Source organism: Coptis chinensis, chromosome 4 (assembly GCF_015680905.1).
Source record: "Coptis chinensis isolate HL-2020 chromosome 4, ASM1568090v1, whole genome shotgun sequence".
Taxonomy (NCBI): Eukaryota; Viridiplantae; Streptophyta; class Magnoliopsida; order Ranunculales; family Ranunculaceae; genus Coptis; species Coptis chinensis.
In genome coordinates, this window is record NC_141459.1 from 95950086 (window position 1) to 95969042 (window position 18957).

Here is an 18957-nt window from a genome sequence, read left to right on the forward strand (position 1 = left end):
GTGTGATATCAATTTGCATCAAGTTCCACCTTGGCTCCAATTCTTCTGGTTGATACCTATCTCCTAATATAAATGACTTCTTCCACCAATTATAATGCAAATCAATTCTTAGCATCAAACACCACCAAGAAGTCGAAATGCCCACAGCAGTCCAACATTGGCATGCACTTGTACAGACATTTCTGGTTGGATTTGTATCTCGACCGCTGAAATGACAAACGTAATAGTTGGACTGAATGAACTAATAAAATTCAATGTGATAGCATTTCAAACTTCCGAGGACTCAGACTGCGTCTAACTTGTGTGCAGTCCTTACTCAATGCAACCATGATGGCTGAAAAAACTATGAGCATGTTGTGATGCTCAAATGTCACGTAATTTTGAATACTCAAACCTACCCAATGCATTTTGGAATATAAATCTGGTCTAACTCATGTATTAAACTATGGCAAGTTGCAGCTTGCTTTTGTTTTCGATAAACTGTTCATACCATATGTTAAACCTTAAAGCCGGCACAGAGTTTGTGTCCACCATACACATTGGCAGAGCTGTCAAAGGAAGCCGGTGGATTGCCCACTGAGCTAACTGGTGAGCATCACCATTTACAAACCGACGCACCCAACTAAACATTACAAACTCTAAGTTTCTTAAAGTTTTGTTATAGCAAAATGTAAAGCATGCAGACTCCCTCCCCCATTAAAAGACTGTATGATCTCTTCACAGTCCCCTTGAAACACATAGTTATATCTGCCTAAATAACAAGCCAGCAGAGCAGCTACTTCACTTGCCACCATCTCAGCCTCTTCAGGACCCTTAGCTTTGAAACTCCTAACAGCAGCTCGAACCAAATCTCCAACATCATTCCAAGCCAGACACCCTGCACTTGCACATCCAGTATCCCAATGGAAGGCAACATCAAATCTTATGAGGATGCTATCTCTAGGAATTAAAGGAAACAAGTAATTTAGATCATTTATTGGAGGAGGATTAAAAGGAGGATTAGGAGGAGCTTCTCTGAAGGCTTTGCAACAGCTTGTGTGACAGCTGAACTTCTCCTCAGCAATCTTAGCCCTGTTAGGAATCTTAAACTCAAACTTTGCTTCATTTCTAGCTTCCCAAATATGATAAAGCAAGACACAGTTGTAGACTCCAGCTTGGTTGATGTGTTCCTCTGCACTAGAACACCACATCAGAAACTTGTCCAGCCAGGATCTGATAGTATTCCGCCCCACTATCCAGCTGCATTTGAAGCCCAAGTTCTAACCCAAACCAAGCACTTCTACTCCAGTCACATCCAAAAAAGAGATGTGTATCTGATTTCATGGTACTCAACGATCCATAAACTTTTAGAATCAAAAGGAAATGCAAAATCCCCATGCATATTCCTTTCCATAAGTAAGTCCCCATGGGTAAGGCTCTTTTGTAAACTTTCCAAAGGAACATATTTGTATATGAGAGGAGAGTTGATTTCCATATTCTAGATATGGTTTTCTGACTGAAACTTGAGGATTGCCCTTCCCAACTCCTTTGGTTAAAAAATTTATAGGCAGTCTTCACAGTAAAAGCCCATTTCCCATCTCCAGACCAGATCATCTTGTCTTTTGGTGCCCCCAAAGGCCTCACCACCACCTCTTGGATGTGTTGGCTGATAAGAGATGGGAAAAGATGATTCAGCTTTTTTATATCCCACCCATTGCCATTGGGAAGGAACATATCAACCACATGTGCACTCTCAAGTTCTGGGTGATCAACTCCCAGTTCTTGAAGGGTGCTAGGTCTACCATCTTTGCAAAGCCAGGGGTCATGAAAAGAGAAGTAGTTAAACCATTTCCAATGGTCCAAGTAAGACCCCCACTCATGAGATTAAACACCCTATGAACCCCCTTCCAGAAGTAGGATGCTGTCCCAAGAGGTTTTAGCACATCCTCAATCCAATTTTTACTATAAATGTAGGTGAAGACTCTAGTCCACAAAAACTCTAAGTCAGTAGCAGCCTTCCAAGGTAGCTTAGCAAGCATGGCTATATTCATATCTCTAGCTTTGCAAAACCCCAAACCTCCCACTTGTTTAGGTTTGTACAATTACCCCCACCTAATGGTGTGGACACTAATAGATTTATAGGACCCATTCCAGAAAAAATCTCTGCATGCTTTGTCTATCTTATCACAAGTAGAGACAGGGAGAAAGTAGGTAGCCATAGCATAAAGAGGGGTTGCCTGGGCTCACAGCTTGTATAAGGGTTGCTCTCCCAGCCTGGGAGAGCACCTTAGCTTTCCAACCCCTAATCTTGTCATGCACCTTGTCCACAAGATAGTCAATATTCTCAGATTTCTTTCTAGACAGCATGATTGGAACCCCAAGATATTTGTCCTTAGGATCAAACAACTTCATTCTCTAGAATCTTTTCTGTTTAAACTTAACTCAAAATCTAACATTTCTACTAAAGAAAATGCTTGATTTGTCATAGTTAATCAGCTGACCAGAGGCATCACAATACTCATGTAAGATAGTCTTAAGGTGATTGCTATCTTCAGGGGTAGCTTTAGAAAAGATAATCAAATCATCTGCATACAAAAGATGAGTGATAGCAGAAGAGTTTCTCTTGATTTTTATCCATTGGATCTCTCCCCTATCCTCAACTTGTGTAAGCATTCTTGATAAGGTCTCAAAAACCAAAATAAACAAATATGGGGGGGATAAAGGATTCCCTTGTCTAAAACCCCTTTCAAGAACAATTTTTTCAATAGAGAATCCATTAAGCATAACTTTGAAAAGTTGTAAGGCATTAGTGAATCAGATTTCTCCAAGATTCACTAAACCCTAGTTTATTAAAAATATCATTAAGGAATGACCACTCTACCCTATCATAGGCTTTTGCCATATCCATTTTTAAAGCCATCCATCCATTTTATTTTATTTTTTTCATATTCTTCATGTTATGGAAAGCCTCACATGTCAGCCCAATGTTATTCCCTATATTCCTCCCCTTTATAAAGGCTCCTTAGAATGGGGACACAATCTTGTTTATTAGCCTATTAGCCAGAAGCTTAGAACATCACCTACTCCTTTTCACAATAAATTGAACAACAAAACAGAACTGAAAACTGAGAACAAATACTTAAAGAAGTGTTGTCATTAAAAAATGGTTTACAAATAAATTGCAGGCATTTATTGCTTTAACTACAAACCTTAAACTTTGTGTCGACTCCAGCTTACTTGGATACTACTATTACCGGTATCCCACGCCGAACTGTACATCATCTCGTTTTTCTACCCCGGCGTCTGTGACTGCTCTAATATAAGAGTTCTGTTTTTTCTGTTGTCTAATGCTGTCTGTTAGAATTCTATTTGCACGAGGCCAACTGATCCCAGCTTTAACACTACATTGTTGCCCTCCTAAGCTACACACTTGTTCAATCATTGTAATTGGGTTATCTAGGCTGAAGCTTAGATGCCTCCCAACTCCCAAGACTGCAGTGATCATCATCACAGGCTCTCTATCACAGTAGTAATCAACAAAAACTGGAGTATATTATACCACTAGTTAGTTCTGTGACCTCTTTTTGCTAGACATGGTCACTCTTAATGCATGATCAATTCCTTTCTTTTCAAAGCAGAACCAGATTGGAGAGGAACATTTTGCAATCACAACGAGTCACCCGTTTCAAATCAGCACTGCAGCAATTGGTACAAGAGCTATTTCCAGATTTCTGAAAAGAGTAATCTTTCTATGTATTGAACAGACGTAACGCCTTGTCCAACCGTCTTAAAGAATTTTTAGAAACAGAATTTCTAGCAACAAGTGCATTAGTTAACTCAATAGCTTCAGATCTCCATCCAGCATAGGCCACGCCTTGAATAAGAACAATGTACGAGGTTTCGTTTGGACAACACCCCTTCGCAACCATTTCCACCAGTACGTCAATGGCCTCATAGAGCCTATGCACCTTAGAAAACCCAAGGATAACAGTATTGTAAGTTATTACTGATGGTTTGAATCCACTACTCTCCATGTCCCTCAACAATCCCATTGCTTCCTCCATCATTCCATCCCTACACAAGCAAGATATTAACGAGTTATAAGTGATCTCATCAGGATCGATCCCTTTGTTTATCATCTTGGATACCATTCCCAAAGCTTTTTTCTGTTCCCACTATTCCATAGGCCGCTGATCATTGTGTTGTATGAACTGACATTTGGAGGACAATCCATTGTACCAAGCTTGTCAAATAATTTCAAAGCTTGATTGGCACTTCCAGTTTTACATAGAGCTCCCAAAATAGTATTATAGTTTACTATATCTGGGGTACAGCCCTTGGTGACCATATAGTCTAGAAGCTTTATTGCCAAATCCAACCTTCCTTCTTTGCAGAATGCCGTGATCAATGGATCATAACTGTAACTATCAGGAGTCACTCCTCTGTCCATCATTACTTTCAGTACATCAACGGCATCCTCAACCTTCCCATCATGGCAGAGCGAGCTGATTAATACACTATAAGTAACTACATTAGGTTCACAACCCCTTGAAGTCATCTCAGCTACTAGTTTCTCTCCATCCTCCCATCTTCCTTGATAGAGGAGTGCTCGCAGCAAGATGTTGTATGAGACTACCTCGGGTTCACAACCCTTAGAAGGCAAACTCTGAAGGAAATCAAATGCTTGGTCTACCATCCTCTCTTTGCACAATCCCCTGATAATCGCATTGTAAGTATACATATCAGGTCGAAGGCCTTTCGACAACATCTCATCAAGAAGCTTCATTGCTTCGCCAATACCACCCTGAATAATGGTAGCTTCTATCAAAATTGTATAGGTTATTATAGTTGGAAGACAGTTATCTTCCAACAAGTGATCCAAGACCTTCATGGCTAACCCAAGCTTCCCCCTACTACAAAGACTACCTATGAGTATATTATAAGTAACCACATCAGGCAAACATCCTCGATTTTGCATTCGGCCTAAAACTTTGGTTGCAAACTCAATCCTATTCGCCTTACATAGCCCGCTAATTACCGAATTATACGCAAACACATCAGGCTCTCCATAAAATCTCCATGACCCGAACAGCTTTTGAGACATTTCTTGAATTAAAGAAGCCTTTCATGAGTTTTGTACAAAAAATAACATGTGGTTTGTAGCCATTACTCACATTAGACTCAAGAATATAAAGTGCTTCAGTGTAGTTACCTTCTTTGCAAGATCTGTTAAGGAGTTTTATAACATGAGTCTCTTTGGAATCAAATGAGTTGTACTGAGCTGAACTTGTATCAACAGGAATCTTAACTCTAGGTGGGTTTCTTGAACTGGTGTCATTATGGTTAAAGTTGTTGCAGCTCTTTATATAGTTTATATGAGTCGGGGAAGAGTAGTGTTTCAACTGGGTGTTGTTGAAAGGAATGCAGTGAGGGAAGAAGTCAGTAGAAATTATTAACATTGATGTCTTGTTTCTAGATGCTTTCTCTAGTGGTTAAAAGCCATGAGGAGTGAAATAGAGATAGACAAGGAAAACAAACCTGCAAGTGTGCATGGAAATGTGAATTTGGCCGTTGAGAAGTAAAGCTTATTGAGATGTCACCAATAATATTTTTGAAAAGTTGGAGATAAGGGGATATAACAAATCAAGATTCGTTTACACTTCACAACCATGAGCTAATGAGTGCATAGCTATCACCCACCCCCTAAGTAGAGTGCCCCTTATTTTTAACATTGTATACGAGTGAGTGAGTGAGTGAGCCACCCTTATTAGATATAATAGAGTAAAAACAAGTAAAAGATAGAGAGCAGCTTAGGATGATTTGCTATTTGTTAAGTTTCACAGTTATAAATGTGTGGAGAGAAATCATGGATAATGAATTCATGGTCCCACGTTCGTTAAAGATAAAATCTCAAGCTAGTTATCAAGTATTCAAGGGTAAGATTGTTAGATAACCCTCTTAAACATTGTTAAAGGCGCAACACCATGAGTTGCAAACTGGCAATGACCAATATAGATGTCAATGCAAGCCATATATATTGCTATTATAGTATCTGCTGAAAGTTTCTGAAACGTTGGAACTAGGCACTACTTCAGCTAAATTTTGGCTTGCCAAGTATATTTACAAGTGTTTTCTAAAAACAACGCTAACGCCTAATCATTGTCCAACCTCGTGTTTCAAGTTTCTTCAGTAAAACGTTCTAACCATTGTTCTGTATTTACTATTTAGGACCGCAATATGTTATTTTCTCATAATTTATTATTACCTTTACCCAAGTAAATTTAGTTTTAAAAAAGAATAAAAAACTAAGTGTCTACTGTTCCAAAGGAACCTTTTAGGACGAGATACAGAGGCATTTGTTCCATAATATCTTGTTGTGGCAAATTCCAAATGCTACACAACTTAAAAGACTTTGTACAGAGTACGAAGTTGGCAGGAAGGAAACTATGAGGGATGTAAAGGAGGGGTAATCCAGGCTTCACTCTGCATCCAACTTGGCGCAATACTGAATTGTGATCTAAATATCAAAAGTATTGGCTGAAACTGATAATATAGACTTTGTCGGATAATACCACCTGTATTTCTAATATTCCATCAAGGCTGGAATGATCTTAAGAACAAGCCTCCATCAGAACCTTTAACACATTCCCAGTTATTTCTAGCTAAAGCTCAAATCACCTTGAAATCAGTTCATTTAACTTCCAAAGTCAATTTGCTATTCCATGTAACAACCAGCTAGACCTATTCAAACCATTGAACTCTCAAAAACATCATAACTAGTGGCGACTGGTGGTACTTCATCCAAAACAACCATACACTATCAAAGAAAAAAAAAAAAAAAAAAAAAAATACACCCGGTCACATAAATGGATGTTCGACTGTTCATTCATTTTAACTAAGATGAGCAAACAGTGTCATAAAAGTAAAGGTATATAGAGCTATTAAACTAATTCAGCATAATGGCATAATGTGAGGATGCAATACAGGACCAAGTGATTGATTGTGGCAGCAGTACAAGGGTTTGAGATCACCTAGTGACTTCAATACATATGAGAAATCAATTTACGTTTGTGGCAGCAGTACAAGGGTTTGAGATCACCTAGTGACTTCAATACATATATGACACAATCCATGGAAGAAAGAGAGCCTGTGCATAAGGTTTTGCAGAGCACCAAGTGAGATAGAGTAGCCATCTAAATCTGACATAAACTATATCCTCTTCGCAAACAGCGTTTGATCCTTTTACAAAAATTTCAAAGGAAAACTATGACTATGCTACTCGAGTGAGAGGACACCTAGTGCAAAACTGAATTGAAATCTCAACCCCTCCTTTGAATAATCTTTTCTGTAACTTCCTCTGATCCTCATGCAGATTTCAGCTTGGCCGATGTTGATGCAAGATGGGAGAGGGTTTTATGCCCAACAAAAAACAAGAAGACTCCCAGGAAACCAAGTGCCTTCAATGTAGTGAACAGATCCAACTACATAGAACAAAATGAGGATAACAAAATGTAGTAAGACATCAAACAGCAGCTGGTTGATAAGGTTGAGATAAAGTCCATTTATAAATAAGAGTATAAATAGAATACCTTCAGCCAGAAAAGCAGATAAAGCGATAGAACTGCTGCCAGGCCAGTGTGGAAGAGTAAGGAAAATGTAGCTGGTATTGCTGAGGTAGGGAAATTTTTTAGGTTCACTCCAAGACGTAACAGCTGCGTAAGAATTCAAGTGCATATTGTTAATAATTGGTGTGTAAAGAGCACAGTGAGCTGAAGAAATAAAAAAATATGGACAGCACAAAATAATCGACAATTTACATACTTAACAGGGTTGGTTACTCTACGACCCCTTTCCACGTCCAATTTTAACCCATTCCAGGAGATGGGTCTGGAGCTGATCTAGGAGAAGTGATTTCTTGATGATGGATATCATCCTCACCTAAACCAACTTGTTCTGATAGCTCTAACATTCTAGCCACATCAAACATGACGTCTAATATTTGATAGAATCTTTTTTCATAAATTATGTTGGAAGTTGGAACTCATCCTAACCAAAATTCACCCCGTTTATTTCATGTGACCTCATGACAGGGTCGAATATCAGTGGAAATAAGGGTGTTTGTCATAAAATGCCTCCGAAACAAATTTAAACAAATACAAGCACTTCCTTCTGTGGAAAAAGATTAAACTAAATAAATTCCAAAAAAAAGTCAAATATAACAAAGGAATCAGATCGATTCCAAACGAGTAAGTCAATGACTAAAGCCACCAAAACAATGACAATAAGAACCCAATTAGGTACACATAAGATGTTGAGCCATCAAGCTCAAGATAATTCAAAGTCAAGTTTAGCTTTCAAGATTTAGGGTCTGAGGGGAACTATTCTACATGTTCCCAGAAAGACGTATGTTTGGTAAATGCAATAACAAAACAAACAAACAAACAAAAACCAAGGTAAAAAAAAACGCACCCCGATTAAGAACCCAACAAATGGTACAACGGTAAGACCCAAGAAGATAAGAGAGAGCTCTCGTGGTGGACGCTTTTCTGGTGACCTGAAGATGTGCATTATCTCTTGTTTGGGTCCATAAATAGAAGAAGGGTCCATAGGTTGAGGAGGAGGACGTGTTGCCTTCTCTGGTGGTTCTGGCAGATCCAACTCAACATGGCCTAAAGCTTGTAAGAACGAGTTTTCCTGCAAAATTAAAATAAACATACTCAAATTGCCTAAATTTCCACATAGAGGCCAAACATTAAGGGAGTAAGCCAATACTTACCATGGCAGCATCACCAACAGTGAGTTGCATTTCGTACTTTCCTGATAGATAGTAGAACTTCTCAACCAGACCAAGAAAGTCCTGTAACCCAACAGAAAATATTCCAACTATGAGAAAAGCTGAGAATAAGTAATATGTCCAGAATAGCAGCGAGAATATATTATTAACGATATGTCCACAGGAACTTTAGGTGTTTCAAAGATTGAACAGAAGCAGCACATCAAAATGCAATAGATGCAAAGTGTGAACACTCCATTCTTAAAGAACCCTTTTGGTTAAACACCAGTGTACTCCACGTCAGAAACGTCGACATACTATGATAAGGTAAATTAAAAAGAGCATTCAAATGTCTGGTATTTCCCTCGATCGGGCTATAGATCAGAGCAGCAAAGCAGTCAAAGGACCCAAAATGCTAATGCACACCTACAACACGACATTTAACCATGTGCCACAAATTTTAACCTCTCCAGCAGACTACCACACAATTGCATCTTTCACGGAGCAAATGCTGCTAAAACCAGCAGTAGGAGATTTATTCTTTTATATTAGCATGAGAACACAAGATACACATATCACATTTCTTTTTCTCCTCTCTCGACTAGCTAGCTATTGCTGGCAGGTTGTCTGCAGGAAAAACTCATAAGCCCCACTAATTTCAACAACTAGTCTGAAATCAACTCTTAGTCTCTTACTATTGTCTGCCATTTATGACTAGCAATTTTTTAATTAAGTGTTTACTTTCTTCAGGAACATTTATTTTGTGTCTAGTTTTAAAAAAGGATAGAAACCAATTGATTATAAAAGTGAGGCGGAAAAAATCAATATGTCATTAATAAAAAAACACCATGGTGTATTTGCATCTTATCCATATAATGATGTCACAATAGATAATAAATAAGACTGAATGAAGAAACTTAACCAATATTATCTCAAACTGTTTCCCAGAGTTTCCAACTACAAAGATATGTTCCACTTTGCTTTCATGGCTCAATTTGAGGAACACCTACAAGAACATAAAATTTGAATCAGTTAACACGTAAAAAAAGCATTATCCTGAAGTAGCCTGGAAAGTTGATCAAAGACCTGATGTGGCTTAAAAGAATGACCCAGAGGAGATGTCAACTGAAATGTTAGACGCAACTTCTGCAGATGAGTTGCTGACAGGGTCAAAGCATTTTGACCCGATAAATCTAACCTGAATAAAATACCCATAATAGATGTTCAGTTTTCAGTTATTTGGATGGAAACACAATAATTTTCAAAGCAGTAACACATGCATTAGTGACATAACCCCAAGCATACAGAAGCCTATCCTGGCTATCCATCTAAACACATCAGTTTACATTATAATATTCTGGAACCAATTTACATGTTTTACTGATGAATGATAATAAATGCTATATTCTTAACCGATCAAAATGTATTCAATTCATGCCATTTCTCAATTATCTGTTCTGCCTTTTGAATACATCATAGATAAATCAAGTGAAGTATATATAATCCAGGAAGAAATGAGACATTACTTTTGCTTGGCCTCTACGCTTCCAAGATCATTGTCCAGTACCGCTATTTCTGCACTATCAACATTGATGAAACCAGTGACAAATACAGGTACATGTGTTTGACCACCAGTTGTGTAGATCTTCTTATCCTCAGGATCTTGAAGGGATATCTAAATTGCACGAACAAATTAATTCATAAAAAACAAACATACCCATGAACTAGGTCAGACCAACATTAGCTTTAGCAGGAAAAAAGAATTAGAAAAATTACCCGAAAGACAAATATGTACTTCCCAACATCAATACTCAATGCCGTTATATCCAAATAATGGACTGAGGTCTTCGGATCAAACTTGAGCTCCTGCGATGGAAAGAGTCAAAGACGCACAATATGTTGGAAGGAGGAAAATATATCCAATCGCCTATGGTAATTGGTAAGTTCTGACTATGAACATAATATGATACAAACAAGAAATCTGCACAAAGAGGGAAGGATCAGAAATAACGTTTTTCAGTATTTACCTGGTTTTCAAGTACAGGAGTATTTTTCTTGCCAGAGCTGAAAGCTTGCACAAGTTTCACCGTTACAGGAGGTGCATCCGATCCCAGTACGGTATTCACCTTTACCTGACAAACAAGAAGTGACAAAGTGTAGAGTGTTTATACAGAGTTTGGCAGGTAATTAAAGTTGTCAAACAGTATGTAATCACCTTAACCTGAACAATACAAAGTAAATGAAGTAACAATGTGTATATGTGATACAGTTCAAAATTGATGTTGGTCCAAAAACATTCCATACAGCAGAGCTACAATGCTAACAATGTCTAAATGTAATTGTATTCAATAGAAAAATGCTAAGTAACACCGACACTTCGTCTTCTTAAAAGAATCCGTGTCGGACACATAGACACTCGTGTTCGACACACGGACACAGTGCATTCGACTTTAAACTAGGGTTTCTTCTATGCCCTAAAAGACTAAGCAAATCATCTATTACAACTCTATGATATGCACCTTTCCTAGTTATTAATTTGTGAGGAGACACATAGTACGGTCTTGAGCCCAAGAATTAGTTGAGTAACTAAAGAATATTACCAGTTTTCTTATTAATTAGTTGTGTCCCTGTGTCCTACTTCACAATTCACATAGATCGCGGCATCAGGACTGACTGACAGCGTATCCATGTAATTGTGACTTGGGGAAAATGAGAAAAATGGTAATATGCACAAAGCCACAAACTAACTTGTGTCCAAGTCTGATCATATGATTCATAAAGATCCTTCTTCATGAATTAGAAATATTTACAAAGGAAATGCTATAGAACATTAAAAGAAAAGGTTTCAAAATGGTCAAATAGTAAATGATATGCAATAATGATATTTTAGACTCAAAGTTCTACACCAAAATGGAAAAAATGTCATATTTTCTATTACTTAGAGAAACAGAGGGAGGAATAACAATCAAAGACGCCTCAACCACATCATTTCAAATTCAAAATATAGAATCACACAGAACCACTCTCCCTTTCAAATATGTTCATCACTTGTTGCTTTAAGTTTTTGCAAAAAATCAATTAAAATAATAATAATAATAATAATAATAACAAAGAAAATAGTGCTCTCGATAACAATTATTACAATTAATAACAATAACAATGATGATGATGATGATGATCACACCTAATCTTACAGTTTTATAAAAATCCATATGAATGTGACTAGTAAAGCATGTCAACAATAATGTGTGATACTTTGCATTGGAGCCATAGGAATTGTTGAAAGTTGAAGCCAGTCCATCTAAACCATTTAAATGCTGTTTTGTCTTATCTACAACCCTCACACTTTAGCACACGTGTCTGAGCACTAAGTTCGCTGGTTTTGTTTTTCATCATTCAAATACACACATTTAACGAGAAAAAAAAGGCCAAAACAATGTGTGGAGCCTACAAATCTTCATTATTTTGTTGGCCTCTCCTTTGACATTGACTTTCAAAATATGCACAAAGAAAAAACTGACCAAACTAGTAATATCCACAACCACATAGGTCAAGTGTCAGTTAAAGCACACTTCGTATATTTCCCTTCACAAATTTTTAGCATCTCAAGTATCAAAAAAAAATTAATTCGCTAATCAGTTTTAAATTGTTAAACCATTAGATACTTTATGGACCATGTGCAAAGCAAAGGCATTGTGACTAGTAGTATCAAAAGACAATTCTCAATTTATTTTAAAAAAAGGACCGCAATTTTGACATACAAAATGTGCCACAGGCAATGGTGACAATAATCCAAATCATTCGAAAAAAATCATTGCAATGAATTCTCAAAATAAAATTAAAAAAAAAAAAATGCCTCTAGGCTATAAGAGAGAAAAGAGAGGCAATAAGATTAATCTATTGGAAAAGTACCAATAAATAAGATATTTTATACAGTATATAGTATATCAATAATTAAGACCTATAAAGATTACAACATATATATACATTTACCGTTCAAGGAAAACTGTGGGGATCATTTTGATAAGGAAAATATAAAACGAAAAAGAATCTCCTTACAATGAGAAAAAAAATAATCATCTCCCACTAAAATATGGGCTATGGGGAAGGATATTATGACACACTAAAATAACAAATGTTTTGTGGGGCACATGTAGAAGACAAAGCCTAATTTTTGGGGATATGCCTTCCACATCATGGAGATCATCCTTACAAAAAAAATATCCCATTTGAATGTGTCTAACCTTGGCAAAAGATCGTTGTAAAATTGAACATGTGGACTGTTAGATAAATCTTAAACTTGAACACAACTTCTAACGAAGCTAAACATTTTCAAATAGGCTTAATTTTCATGAGGATGATATTCATCATGAGGAGAACATCCTCACACAAAAAAACCAGCTCCAAACTCTTTTCCATGTGCACACAACAACGTGTGTCATTTAGTTTTTAGTGTCGTAATATCCCTATATATCTACTTTTAAGTTGCACACCTTGAGGAGGTCCTTTTTCGTTAAGGATAGCACAGTAGCTGGAAGAGAAACAACCAAAGGAATTGAGACCCTGTGTCAGGGAAAAAAAAATACCAGTTAACTTTCCAATCACTGAAAAAAGCTTACAACTAAAGAAAATATATCAATGTTAATACCCAGAGGTCAAAAGGACAGTTTTCAAACTCAGGCTTTTCAAGACATTATTAGTGCATTTCTCATTACAATAGACATAAACATATGCAGAGTGGCTCACAATGTAAATCTTTTGGTATCCGAACTTGGTCAAGATACATAGAAACAAGGAGAATAATCCATGAACAGAAGAATGAGGTGTGGGTCAAATTGAATGGGTATGTCTCTGTGGATAATCCAAAGACACAAACAAGAAAGATCAACTAAAACATGTCACAGATTTACTTACCTATTGTTCTCCAAGTGAGCCAAGGAGTCTATCTGGTAAAACAAGTCTTTCGCACTGCCTGGAACTCCAATGCCGAGGAAAAACTTTGCCAAACCCAACAATTTATCTCCTGGAAGCTACGAATTCAAAACAAAGCCTCAGATAGCAACATAATGGAGAAGAGAAAAGGTGAAGACTTCACCATCATATGCAAACTGAAACTTTTGAAAGAAAAGCCTCAGTCAACAGCTAAGTACATGAATAGCCACCTTGACATTCCTCTAACTTACATCTAGCTTCCCTGGAGTAACTGCGGCAAATGCTGTTAACCCACGCACTACTGATGACGTGGTTGAAAGAGCATTATGATGTTCATCTGCGTCCACAAGTCTCTCATCGAAGTAGAAGGATCCATCATCTATTTAATAAGCCAAAGTGTTTTAATGCACAGGGTGAATACAGAAAAGTTTAAATTCAGCTAGGGTTTGCAGAATTGGTTTTGTTGAAAACTAGAGATATGAGTATCATGATGGCCAAACAATTTTTGGAACATGAAAAATCAGGCAATATCTGTAAAAAGTGTTTTTGACAAGAGCCACACAGGCCGAACTGGGTTGGTTCCATTATGTATTTTCTCATGCCCTAACCTAACAATATTCATTTTTCTCATGTCCCTTGCACACACCTGCCAATTGACATATATCGCAGGAACCAGTTTCCTGTGACCAAACTTCAATTCTGGTGGTTATGGAGCTTCCCAACTATAGTGCATATGATGTGATACTAAAATAGATTAAAGTGCATAGGCGACATTCCTGCAGTTCATAATTGGCTGATCCTATATACATATAACAATAAAAGGCAAAGGATGAAAACCGGTGATGCAAAAGCAACTGACATAGTTCTGACAACTATCATATGGAACATTACTAATCACACGTTCTAAATAAAGGCCTGGTGCTGAATATGACTTTGACAGAGTGATCTGTAATCATTATTCATTAATGTAGATCAGAAGAATAGGTAATCCGACTAAAGCAAGCTATAGATGTTCAAAGTAGGGATATTATGTGGAGAATTAATGGAATGAACAGCTGCATAAGTGCAAAAGGAAATACAAAATGGTTGGTCTCTGACTATTGGTAAAAGAGAACATACCATATTTCTCAAGACTGTCAAAAAGCTTCAACACGTCATTCTTTACTGTACCAATCTGCCAGTAAAAGCTGGTATTAAAAATTAACAGTAGAAAAATTCGCTGAAAGACCAACAAGTGATAGATATTACAATAGTCATATGAAAAAACAATGTGATAAATTCTACACATAAAAGGTCAACCATGGGTCAAGAACGGGATCTTTGTGTCGACTTCCAATATGTTTTACCATCACAAAAGAGAAGGGGCACTACTGTAAATGCCTTTTTCCAATTAATACAAAATTTCCAATTTTTACATCCACCAAAAAAATCTTAAGAAAGGTAAAATAAACAATCACAAACATAGAGATGAAGATGAAGACTATGCACAACAAACTGGAATATAAAATAATTGTAAGAGGTCAACAGCATAAGTTCTTTGCATGGATAACTAAATGGTCAGACTTAATTTTTGTTGTAGCTTCTTCTCGTCAGTAAACCAAGGCTTAGAAAATTATCTCTATCCTTACGCCAATAAGGACCACCAAACAAAATGTCCAACCATTTATAAATAACCATTTACCGAAGAAACAAGGGACATTTACTGAAATAAAGTCCTAAACAACAAATTGAATTTAAACTTGTAGATTGCTTTTATTTCCTTTGGTGATTTCAATAACACTGTTAAATCTAACTCTCAAATTCAACTTTCACTTTCTGTTTTCCAATTTAATCCATCTTAGATAATTATTTTCTAGAAAAGAGACTTTGCATCTTATGCACTATAACACCATTATAACCGTCATAGCTATTTAATCACCTTGTCCTTTGTAACAACTATTACCAAACATTTTACGTAATTTCCAATCTCTTACCATTGACTCGTCAATTTCTGAGGAAGCTAATGAAACAACTCCAGCAAGTGCTTCAAGTGCTAGTCCTGTAAGAGATATTGCATTGCCACAAAGATTACTTTCAAGAATTTCATTCACTCACAGATATACACATACACATTGACGTGCCTCTGTCTGACATGAATAGAGAACTGAGAAAACTTTAACCACTTACTGCCATTCCCCACCTATGCTACAACCTCCCGCCCATTTAATGTGTTACTGGCTCATCTTTTATAAGGTAACCGAGAGAGAGAGAGAGAGAGAGAGAGAGAAAACAAAACAGCCCTGTCAAATTTATAACCCTTCAAAATGTATAAGTTTTAGAATATGCAGATTCTTTTCAGGGCAGAACGATCGGAAACGAGCTAGGTTCGGGTATATTGGATGTATGAGATGAGGGGAACTATCAAAGAGATTATGGTGTTGAGTCTAGGGTTCAGTGTCCCTATCGCGGATGAAGTTATTCTATCAAACCCCCTATTTGCTCACATTCCAGAGCAAACCTATACCAAACATGTGCATCGACAGAGGCATATGCACATGAAAAGAGATAGAAAGGTGTAAGAAAACTCAAGGCCGCGAGTTTCAGGGCAAAAAAATTAGATTGTATGCTATATATTTCAGGATGAGAATCAATACCAGAAGCATAAGTGCTAGATTCAGCACCACTATAACTATAACGCCATCTTCCATCACTTTGACTGAGAGCCTGCCAATAATTTAACAAGAATAAAATGATACTTCATCTCAAGAAATGGTATTCATTGTTAAACAAAAAAAAAAAAATTACCTTGATGGATTGAAAAGTTGAATCTGCATCCACAAGACCTACACTGCTTTCAGAAGCCCCATCCTGAGAAAAAAAAATTTAGAACCTAGTTAAAACTTATTATTAAAGAGTGTGAAAAGATTGACAAAAAGCAAACATTACCTTAATGAGGAGCAAACTTCCAATTGAATAATACAAGTCAAGTAAAGAAGTTGATTCCTTAATAACAGCTTGAAGCTTTGAAGCAATGCCCTCGAGAACTAATTGACAATTCAAAGGCTGGTTAACTCTAAGGGCATAAAACAAATCCTTCAAACTAGAAGACGGTGACTGAAATGCCTTGAGAATAAGTGGGCAAGTCCCAGTTGTTAAATCAACATCTGTTTCTATGCCGAGAACCTGAAATGTTCTTAACGCCTCATACGTTTCCTCTAAACTGGTGAATAATAAGAAAAAAAAAAAAATTAGAAAATGCAATTGATCTTGTAATTAAAATAAGTAAAAAATTTAAAACCTTGATCCGGGGTTGTTGAAAAGTTGTAATGCAGCAGATCGATGGATTTGATTTGTAATAGGTTGAAGAGTTGATGAAGAAGAAATGATGGATCCGATTATGATTAATGAAATCAACGTCCTCATTTTCATCCTTGTCATAAAACGAGTCCCTTACTAGGGTTTTATACAATAATAATAATAATTCCAGACGAGACGACGCCTTTTTTTCAAGAGTGTGTGTGTGAGTCGTTTCAGTCAATGCCGATATATATCGCGGCATATCTAGTAACCGGCATCGAAATTTCGGTTGATATGTTGCATTTTCTTTACGTATAACTAGCATTAGTGCACGTGGATGTTAAAAAAGACTTTCTAAAGGGAATGTGATTATATATAGTTCAGTATTTAAAACTTAAAACTTAAGAAGACCTTTTTTTTATGATTACAAATGTTTTTGATTCCTCATAGGACTAATACTTTACTACTTTTAAACGGTCCCATTAATGCATTTAATATGGAAATTATTTAAAAAAAAAACTTTTAAGAAGACCTTTTTTTTAGATTACAAATGTTTTAGTTAGATAAAAGCCACGTGTCCCATTAATGCATTTAATATGGAAATTGTAAAAAAGGGTTTTATACTAAACCAGTTAGATAAAAGGCTATAAATGGAAACTTATAAAATAAATTACAATGTAAAAAATAAATTACAATGTTGTCTCCTTGTTCGCCAACGTTTTTTGTTTTGTCTCAACATGTACTAAGGGTTTTTTATAAATTTTTATTTATTAGAAAATTGATCAAACAATTGGATTATCATATTTTGAAAGTGTAATAAACAATTACATCCTAACACTACTTCAAAGCTGATTTTTTTTTTTTTTTTAACAAACATCTACTCGGTAAAAAAAAAATGATGGAAGATCACTAAGATATTGGTGTAGCTCAATAAAACTAACTACACCATTTTTTTCATATGATTTTATGGTATTTCTAGATAACCCAAACAAACGGTTTAGCTATATGTGTTCAAATAGTATGTAATAATATATAGATATGGGTACTATCACTATCTTAAATAGTACATTTGTATGACTCCGAACAACAATCCATTTACCCAATACCGTCAGATGAGTCTCAAGTTTTCTTCCTACCACAATCCGTTTTCTAAAGGGAATGTGATTATATATAACGTTCATTATTTAAAAGTTAAGAAAACCTTTTTTTTTATGAGGATGCATTTTTTGGATTTACTGATAGTAGTAATAATTACTGACATGTGTTGCATTAATGTATTTAAAATGGAAATTATAACAGTGTCTTTGTAAGAAGTAAGTATTTCAATAACAAAACATATTGGCTAAAAAATGTAATGACATGGTTTAATATCTTTACTGAATTTAAAACAGTGATATGTTAAACAGTAAACATACATTTGTTTAGGTCTAGACACCTAAAGCCACTTTCCATAAAAGGAGTAAAACACAAATAATTATTGTTAACAGTAAAACTTTTACTGCATCTCCAATCTCGTTTTCCTCAACATCAAATCTATTGGACATGATTGTTAATGTTGTCAAAGAAAAAAAATAACAAAAGTTAAATAAATTAATCATACGTTAGTTTGATGCCAATTCCAACAATTATGAAGTATAACGAAATAGTATCTTTAAAAAAAAAACGCAATAGTCTTTAAAAAAAAACCGCAATAGTATTGTAAAGAATGTATAGAAAATCAAACTTAGTTAAATATATATTTAAAAATGATATATATTGTGTGGGAAAAATGGCTCAACTTGGTAAAGATAACGACTGGGACAAATAAGTCATCTGATTTATTATTGTTATAATAATTAGTATTATTATGGTTATTATGAGAATTCTTATTTTCTAACTTACAATGTTTGTTTTTTTTTTTTTTTTTTTTATTGTAGCTTGATCTTTTAAATCAGTTAACTATCAAGTAAAAAAAAAATCGAAGGTTATGATGATCTAAAATGGAAATCGTATGAAGA

The 18957-nt window shown here is 35.9% G+C and overlaps 1 protein-coding gene and 1 pseudogene across 2 annotated transcripts; both read right to left on the minus strand.

The window, feature by feature from the left end:
* Window positions 1-3115: 3115 nt before the first annotated feature.
* Window positions 3116-5720, minus strand: LOC147505909 (uncharacterized; annotated as a pseudogene). The gene has a single exon (XR_015193508.1). The product of XR_015193508.1 is annotated as an uncharacterized LOC147505909 (transcript).
* Window positions 5721-6949: 1229 nt separating this feature from the next.
* On the minus strand, window positions 6950-17195 carry HAP6 (ribophorin II (RPN2) family protein). The gene is made up of 18 exons (XM_086558305.1): window positions 16962-17195; window positions 16610-16883; window positions 16469-16531; window positions 16318-16387; window positions 15658-15722; window positions 14804-14858; window positions 13936-14063; window positions 13667-13782; window positions 13246-13315; window positions 10780-10884; window positions 10529-10618; window positions 10279-10427; window positions 9839-9950; window positions 9675-9758; window positions 8756-8836; window positions 8449-8673; window positions 7569-7691; window positions 6950-7460 (listed from the first exon to the last, which is right to left on the minus strand). The coding sequence occupies exons 1-18, from the start codon at window positions 17099-17101 to the stop codon at window positions 7344-7346; spliced, it is 2067 nt and encodes a 688-aa protein (XP_086414431.1). The 5' UTR covers window positions 17102-17195; the 3' UTR covers window positions 6950-7343.
* Window positions 17196-18957: the final 1762 nt, after the last annotated feature.